We start from the raw sequence: 8,609 nt of genomic DNA, 5'->3' as shown, positions 1-8,609 counted from the left end.
GAAGAACCTAAAGACAACACAGGTGATGATGTACCTGATAGCTAACGGGAACAACCCTTTTAAGCACACAAAGACAAAAATAATAAAGGATCGGCAAATCTGTATAAGTATGAAAAAGTTTTGTGTTAAAAAGGGCAAAAAATAAGTAATGAACTTGAAACAAAATTCGGCAACATCCGTAAGAAGGGATTAAGAGAGTTAATATATAATTCCTATATATCTGCAAGGGGGAAAAAAAATAACACCTCCGTAGGAAAAAGAATGTGAGAAGGTAACTTACAAAACAAAGACTGCATAAGCCTAATAAACTTAAAAATAGCCTCTGTTGGGACGCGAGCGTGGCTTAGTCGGTTAAGCATCGGGGCTTAGCTCAGGCCATGATCTCGCAGTTCATGAGTTTCAGCCCGGTGTAGGGTGCTGTGCTGACAGCTCAGAGCCTGGAGCCTGCTTCGGATTCTGTGTCTCCTTCTCTCTCTGTCCCTCTCCCACTAGTGCTCTGTTTCTCTCTCTCTCAAAAATAAATACACGTTACGGGCGCCTGGGTGGCGCAGTCGGTTAAGCGTTCGACTTCAGCCAGGTCACGATCTCGCGGTCCGTGAGTTCGAGCCCCGCGTCGGGCTCTGGGCTGATGGCTCAGAGCCTGGAGCCTGTTTCCGATTCTGTGTCTCCCTTTCTCTGCCCCTCCCCCGTTCATGCTCTGTCTGTCTCTCTCTGTCCCAAAAATAAATAAAGAACGTTGAAAAAAAAAAATTAAAAAATAAATAAATAAAAAATAAAAAAATAAATACACGTTAAAAAAAAAAAAGCCTCTATTAATTTTAAAAATAAAACTGCCACATATTTTATCAGTAAAAATTGGTCCATTCAGGAATAGCGGAGAATTACAATCCCTGACACAGAACCTATGGCAAAGCCATAGGCAAGCCTGGGGAACAAAGAAATAAACTCTTTGGGTAATGGGTAAAAGGGAATGGGTAAGTTGGGAGGGCTGTTATATGAACAAAAAGTCCGTTGGCGTCAACTGGGAGTTCAGAGGAGACTGGCTCTTCATTGGCTCTGTGGTGTGGCTCTCTTTTTGGCTGGGCTGTTGCCAGAGTAGGCGGAAAACCTTCCTCCTCCTGGGGTAGTAAAGCAATAACCAAAGTAGTATCTACTTGGAAAGTAGGTCTCTTCCGGTTGGGGGTCTGCAATTGATGAGGAGCGGTAGGGCGTGAGAGCTCCCCCTGCTGGCCTCGCAACTCCATTTTAGCGAGGTTTCCTTTTATTTTCGCACCTCATTAGTGGTAAAAGAAATGTAAATAAGTCACAATTTTCCACCTTTCACCGCAAATCTTTTTTTTTTTATTGACAAAGGTAACTGTTGGTGAGGAATAGGAAAAAAATAGATCTTCTCACATACTTTTGAGAGATGGGTAAACTGACACAGTATTTTTGGAGAGCATCCTAACAATAAATACCAAGTTCCATAAGAAATGCATAGTGTCCGACCCAACTACTCTACCTGTAGGAACATATTATCAAAAAACTATTTGTGCATGGTGACCTAAGCACTTCCTGCCACTTATAAGAACTCATGGGGCGCCTGGGTGGCGCAGTCGGTTGAGCGTCCGACTTCAGCCAGGTCACGATCTCGCGGTCCGTGAGTTCGAGCCCCGCGTCGGGCTCTGGGCTGATGGCTCGGAGCCTGGAGCCTGTTTCCGATTCTGTGTCTCCCTCTCTCTCTGCCCCTCCCCCGTTCATGCTCTGTCTCTCTCTGTCCCAAAAATAAATAAAAAACTTTGAAAAAAAAAAAAACTCATAAGAACTTATAAGCACTTATCAGCATTTATATGAACAAAAATTGGAAAGAATTTAAACCCTTGGGGGGTGGGAGTGCTGATACCTTGAACTACAGCACATTCACAGGATAGCTGTTTGATGATAAGTACAAAACACATACAAGTTCTAGAAAAGGCAAACGTGTAGGGACATAAAAACAGATGAGTGGTCGCCAGGGGCTGGGGTCCAGCAAGACAGACTACAAAGGAGCATGAGACAAGGTGTGGGGAGAGGGTGATGGTGTTGAAAATGCTCCGGGGCGCCTGGGGTGGCTCAGTCAGTTAAGCACGACTCTTGACTTTGACTTCGGCTCAGGTCATGATCTCATAGTTGGTGAGTTCAAGCCCCGCATCAGGCACTGTGCTGACAGCCTGGGCCTGCTTGGGATTCTGTCTCCCTCTCTCTCTGCCCCTCCACTACCTCTCTAGCTCTCTCTCAAAAAAAAATAAATAAAAATAAACTTGAAAAAAAAAAAAAAAGAAAGAAAATGCTCCACGTCTGAGCTGGTGGTTCCTCGACTGTAAAAGTTTGCCCAAACCCATAGATGTGTCCACTGAAAGGTTGAATTTTACCGTGTGTAAATTATATCTCAATAAACTTGACTTTAAAGAAAATCCTGTGGAAGAATATTAAGCAGCCTGGGGAAATTTAAATGACCCATTAAATGGGGAGCTTGCAAGGTAGTGTGCACATTGTGATCGGAACTTGGTAAGGGGGGTTACGTTTTCAGAGTGTGACAGAAACTGGGCAACCTTGATGAGGTAGACTGGAAGGAAATGTGCCAAAATGTGTTTCCCTCTGGAAATGAAATTAAATGTGGTTGACTCTTGAACATGGGGGAGGGAGGGTTGGGGCACCAACACCTTACACAGTGGGAAATCTGCCTATAACTTTGACTCCCTCAAAACTTAACTAGTAATAGCCTACTGTTGACCAGAAGCCTCCCCAACCACCTAAACAGTCAATTTGCAGCTATTTTGTGTTGTATGCATTATACACCGCGTTCTCACAATAAAGTAAGCTGGAGAAAAGAAACTCACAAGAGGGGCGCCTAAGTGGCTCAGTCAGTTAAGCGTCCAACTTCGGCTCAGGTCATGAGCTCACTGTTCTTGAGTTCGAGCCACTAATCGGGCTCTGGGCTGACAGCTCAGAGCCTGGAGCCTGCTTTAGATTCTGTGTCTCCCTCACTCTTCCCCTCTCCTGCTCCTGCTCTGTCTCTCTCTCTAAAATAAATAAACATTTTTAAAAAAATTTTAAGAAAATCACAAGAAGATAAAATGTATTTACAGCACTGTCCTATTAAAAATCCGCATATATGTGGATTTATGTTGTTCAAATCCATGTTTTTCAGGAGTCACCCGTATTTTTTCTTCACATTGTTATCTTTCTTTGTTTCTTTATCGCTGGAAACCATTTCTCTGTTGTTCAGATGCTTTAGGACGCTTTTCTCTTTGACGGGGCCACCAAGAAGGAGGGAAACCACCAGCGGGCAGAAGAGCCAGGGGAGGAAGGGGGGCTCAGCTGGAGGGACAGGCCAGCGGAGAAGCAGAGGAGTGGGGCTGCGGGGCGGGGCTTGGGGGCTGGGGCGGGGCGGGGCGGGGCGGAGGGTGGGGCGGGGCGGGGCGGAGGGCGGGGCAGGACTGGCTCTGGGTTTTGCTAGGGGCTGACCGCGCGGAAGGGCCTGCCCGCGAGGGGCAGGCCGAGTTTCCATTGGAAATCAGGAAATCACCCCCGCTGGTGCTTAGATGTTTCTAGAGCTCCGCGAGGACAAGGAAGGCGGCACCATGATGAGTGAGTCTAGCTTTGCAGGGAGCTGGCAGCCTGGGCTGGGGTGGGGGGCAGGCCTCCCGGACCCCCAACCTAGGACGGGCCAGACGCCCCGCTGTTTTCCTCCGTTCCCTCCACCTATTACCTAGCTAACTCACTCTCCGTCTCTCTTCCCTTTTCGTGTCCCAAGAACGGGCGGCTGCCGCCGCAGTGGGAGGAGGTGAGTCGCCTGGATCCCCTGCGTCGCCGGGGAGGGGACTGCGGAGATGCGGGTTGGGAGGGCCGCCGGGGTGAATGTTAGGAGCAGAGAGCCGCGCTCACACTGCTCCCGGGAAGAGGACGCCTGATCCGGGGCCTGGCTGCACCCTTAGGCCTTCTAACGAGCGCGTAGAGATTTCCTTTGACTGGGGGTGTTGTTGATACAAACTGCAGTGGTATATTTCACCTCCCACATTTACACACCCACGCACACACAGTGACGGGCAGTGACTTCCCCGGTATCTCACTGCCACTTCCTGGGTGGGCCTCCCGTGACCTCTTTGTCCCCCACCTGACTCCACATCCCCCCCTTTCTCTTTGCTTTGGGACACCCCCCCCCCCCACCAACGAGTTGCCGTGTCCCATCGATGTTCAGAGCAGACAGGCCCCTGAAACTGCCAAGGAGTTCGGGAGGGGTCCCTTCCCCTGGCCCGCGCCAAGACCCAGCACCTGTTCCCCGCAGTCGTGGCCGTGGGGGCCGTGCCCGTGGTGCTGGGCGCCATGGGCTTCACCGGGGCGGGAATCGCCGCCTCGTCCCTAGCGGCCAAGATGATGTCCGCCGCCGCGGTCGCCAACGGGGGTGGAGTCGCCGCGGGCAGCCTGGTGGCGACGCTTCAGTCGGTGGGTAAGTGTTGGGTGGGCGGTGGACAGGTCGGGGGAGGGGTGGGGGAGGGCAGGATAGTGGGGAGAGGAGCAGAGCCAGGAGGGCGTTCACCCCAGAGGCTAAGCCTGAGGGAGGGCTCAGCTCCCTCCAGTTCCGTGGTTCTCATCCTCCCGGGTCCTTTGTCCCTCACTGTCCTCTTTCTGGCTCCTTTTGAGTGAAGTTTGGTGAGAATGGAGGGGTAAGGGGCTCTGAGAGGGAGAAGAAGGGAAGGAGCCCAGGGCTCTGGGTACAGCCCTACCCAAATCTGACACGGGGGTGGCCTAGGTGGGTCCTTTCCCCTTCGGACCTCAGTGGCCTCCTGTGTAAGGTGAGGGGACCGGTCGCTCACTGGATCTTTGGCTGACTGTCCTCTGTCTCTAACTTCCCATAGATTCACCCCCTCTCCTGTCTTTGCCACCTCCAGCATCGTCTCCCCAAAGTGGAGCCCTGGGGGTTTCAGAACCTAGTGGAGGGATCCAGGTCTCTGGGCCTCAGACATCCAGAGGGGTCGGGGCCACTGGCCACTGCAGGTTCCAGTACTCACCCTCTGTCTATTCCTCAGGGGCAGCTGGACTCTCCACATCATCCAACATCCTCCTGGCCTCCATTGGGTCAGCTTTTGGAGCCTTGCTTGGAGGCTCAAAAAAGGAACCTTCTTCCTCTTCCCCAGAAGAACCCGGGTCTGAAGGGGAACAGCCAGAAGAAACTGAATCCCAAGTTCAACCTCCAAATCCCCCGCTCAGTTCAGAGAAACAGGAGAAATAAAAATCATGTGTGGATGCACCTCCACGTCTTTGCTCCTTGCAGCCCTGTTGGGGGGGGGCGGGGGGGGACTGGAGTTTTCCAAATCACCCCATCCTCCCCACCTGCCTTGTGGAGGGGGTAGAGGCAGGCTAAGCACAGAATCAGTTGGCAGGAGGCTTTGATTCATCCTAGTCTCACAAGCGATGACCACATCCAGGCTGTATACACCCAGGACCATTCTTTGGCCTTCTGTGGGCCTCACTTTCCCCCCTCATTTAGTGATGGGGGTTGACAAAAGTTCCCATTGGGCAGCTGGGGTCAGGGGTAGCCAGGATACATATTGAGCCACTGACGACAGAGCACTTTGCCCTTCCTTATGTATGGACACTAGACATCCTGACTTTGAGGTCAGGCAGGGAAAGGCCAGTGTCTTGCTCATATCAGGATGTGAGCAAGACACTGGCCTTTCCCTGCCTGACCTCAAAGTCCTGTGGGGAGGCTGGCAAGCAAATCACCGGGACAACTTAGTATGTTGAATGTCACAGTGGGGCTCTGGGTGCTTCCAGGCAAGGAGACTGAATCACTAATGGTCACTACGCCATGTCTGGAAAAATCCTCCAATTCCTACCCTGGCAACAGGTGCGATTGGTATCCCCTGTTTCCACTCAAGTCCACAGTGAGGGCTTACTTCCTGCCAGAAAGGTCTCTTCTCTGGAGTTGCTGTTTGTTTTTAAGAATGAGATATAACATAAATAGAAATAGAAATTCTACAACTTCTGCTTACACCCCAGTAAATAGTCTGGGGGCCTCTAGGGGCACCCTCTGCATTTTGTAGACTCCCACTTGTGGACGTATCCAAAGGAGAGGCCACTTAGGATGTAGAAAGCTGGAGAGAGCGTCACTCCCAACCTACAACACGAAAAATCCAGACAACCTACTGTCGTAGACTCTGGGTCTGGAGTTCAAGAGAGCGGACGCAGGATTGCAATGTGAGAGAGGCTAACGTCCAGGAGGAGACAAGAGCCCCGAAGAAGGGTCTTTGCTCCGTTTTTATTAAGATCGGAAGGCTTACAAGCGTCATGGACGTGCAAAGAGAGACAATGAAACCCTGACCATTAGCTCATGGGCGTGAGGGAAAGGGGGTTTTGAAGATATGCGGTGTTAGGAGTTTGGGTCAATACAAAACAAAATCCTGGCACTGGGAGGAAGGTTGTTTACAGCAGGCATGGGGGCGCCACCTCTGTTTACCTCAACTGGCCTAGGGGACAAGAAAGAGCATGCTACCTCAGGGTCAACAAGGCACCTTTCTTTTGCTATTAGTTCCTTTCCGGGCAACTCCAGCTGCTGTGGTCTACAGTCCTGTTTTCCTGTTTTGGTCCTTCCTGTGAAAGCACCTTTCTGCGATTGTGCTAAGTTGGGGGACATTTCCGCCCTGAATCCCTAATCTTGTTCACCTCATTTTTGATGCTTTCATCCCAAGGCTTTTCTATTCCTATACCTTTGTCCTATACTGGCTGGCCTTTGCCCTGTTGACCCAATCTTGTTTACCCAAACTTGGGTGCGTTCATCCTGTGGCTTTCTAACTCTTTACGCCTTGTTAACCCATCGGTGCAGGCTCAGGGAATTCTTAAGCTCGTTCCCCCACGACCTACAGAAAGCAATTTTATAAAATGTATATCAACTTTAAAATAAAAATAAATAACTTTTCTTGAACCCCTCAGAGCTGGCCGGTCTGCTGGGTGCTCGCAAGAAAGACTTGTGGGTAGGCAGAAACCCACAGAACACTTCCCTTGCGGAGAGGAGGCTGGGGGTGGAGGCAGCTACAGCCTTACCTCCCTGCTCCCCTGGGGGACGAGAGCCTCATGCTGCTGGGGGTCGGGCAGTAAACCCCTAAGCTCCCAGAACACAGGTGAAAATCACCGTTGATGGAGGGGGAGAAAAGAAGAATACCTCCACCCCCAAGGTCGGGGTGCTAAACCCTCCGGGGCGCAGAGAGAACCCACCCACCACCGGGGGAGGGACAGAGCTACTGAGAAAATCCCCTCCCCAGACTTGCCCAGACTGAGGCCGGATGGGACCGCAGAGAATGCCACTGTCCCCGCCGCCAGCCTGGCAAGTAACAAGCAACAGACGGCTGCACGGTTGGGGGAGCAGGTGTCCAGGGAGACCCTCTCTGAAATGCACACACCAAAAGGAAGCCTAAAGCTGAGAATGGAGCAGACGCTGAGAAACACCAGCTCCCAAAGGAAACACAAGGTGAAGCTAGTCCCATGGTAGCCATAGCAACACCTAAATCCACACCCTGTGCAACTTCCGGTAAGACGGAGCTCCCGGGTACTCCTAGGGGAAGAGGCGCACTTGTCTCCTGACATAAATACTGTTCACTTCCTGGTCTCCACTGAGCTTGCGCAGCGGACGGTTGGAGCCTTGGCCCCGTACCCCCTGGCACTCACCCTCTAGCCCTTGCTGTCCCCTACTGCCAGCGCCGATGACCCCTTCCCAGGCCCCCAGCCCTGGCTGACAAGACAGGCTGGAAGCAGGGTGTCGGCTCCCGCAGAAGAGACTTCAGCCAATGATGGGTTTTAGTTGGGGATGAACACCCCTCAGGTGGGACAACTCAGGCCTGCCCTAGACTCCCGGGGGTCTCCCAGGGGTCTCCGGAGAATCGAATCTCAATTGCCCACAGTGCAGACTCACTCATGAATGGACCCTTTCATGGCCGCGGGTCTTTCTCCACCTCATCTTTCATCCCCTCTTGGTGCCCCCTAGGGTCACCTCCCAAACACACCGCTGGCACTTGAGTCCTCGTGGTGGAGCCTCAGCCCAAGACAACGTCCCTCCCTCTCTTCAGGCCACTCGGGAGCCCCCAGGGCTGAACCCAAAACAGCCACAGTGCTCCATTAGACTGTTCCCGAAACTTGGCTGTGTTCAGGCCTTATTCATCTCCTTGCTGCAGAATGAGGCTCACACAAGAGCCACTGCAGTCTGTCTCACAGTGACCCCCCCCCCCCCCCGCCCTGGTCCGGACTGGACCGCAACCAGGTCCAGATCTGTCAGCTTTCCAGCAGAGAACACACACAGCTCAGGCTCTGAGGCTGGTTAAGGATTGTAGGGTAGGTCACTCAAACGAGGACGGTCCCTAAGTCTTTGCAACTGTCAGGAAAGAAGCCTGGCACAATTTCAGTTTGAAAAACGTTCCTTCTCAGGGCACCTGGCTGGCTCTGTCTGTTACGTTGTCTGACTCCCAATTTTGGCTCGGGTCATGATCTCACAGTGCGTGACATTGAGCCCCGCAGCGGGCTCGGTGCGCCTCTCTCTCTGCCCTTCCCATGCTCATGCGCACACGCACGCACTCTATCTCAAAATAAATAAATAAACA

The 8,609-nt window shown here is 52.0% G+C and overlaps 1 protein-coding gene across 1 annotated transcript; it reads left to right on the top strand.

The window, feature by feature from the left end:
- The first annotated feature begins 3,485 nt into the window (after positions 1 to 3,485).
- Positions 3,486 to 5,269, top strand: IFI27L2 (interferon alpha inducible protein 27 like 2). Its single transcript, XM_042987782.1, has 4 exons — positions 3,486 to 3,609; positions 3,776 to 3,805; positions 4,307 to 4,468; positions 5,049 to 5,269. Exons 1-4 carry the CDS (start codon positions 3,564 to 3,566, stop codon positions 5,249 to 5,251), a joined length of 441 nt encoding a protein of 146 aa, XP_042843716.1. The 5' UTR covers positions 3,486 to 3,563; the 3' UTR covers positions 5,252 to 5,269.
- Positions 5,270 to 8,609: the final 3,340 nt, after the last annotated feature.

Source organism: Panthera tigris, chromosome B3 (genome assembly GCF_018350195.1).
Source record: "Panthera tigris isolate Pti1 chromosome B3, P.tigris_Pti1_mat1.1, whole genome shotgun sequence".
In the NCBI taxonomy this organism is placed as follows: Eukaryota; Metazoa; Chordata; class Mammalia; order Carnivora; family Felidae; genus Panthera; species Panthera tigris.
The sequence above is the reverse complement of the archived record's forward strand: the minus strand, read 5'-3'. Positions and strand labels throughout refer to the sequence as shown.

Coding starts and splice junctions, on each gene's coding strand:
- IFI27L2 (XM_042987782.1), top strand. CDS start 3,564: ATGTTTCTAGAGCTCCGCGAGGACAAGGAAGGCGGCACCATGATGA. Junction 3,806..4,306: donor TGCCGCCGCAGTGGGAGGAG/GTGAGTCGCCTG, acceptor TGTTCCCCGCAG/TCGTGGCCGTGGGGGCCGTG. Junction 4,469..5,048: donor GGCGACGCTTCAGTCGGTGG/GTAAGTGTTGGG, acceptor TCTATTCCTCAG/GGGCAGCTGGACTCTCCACA.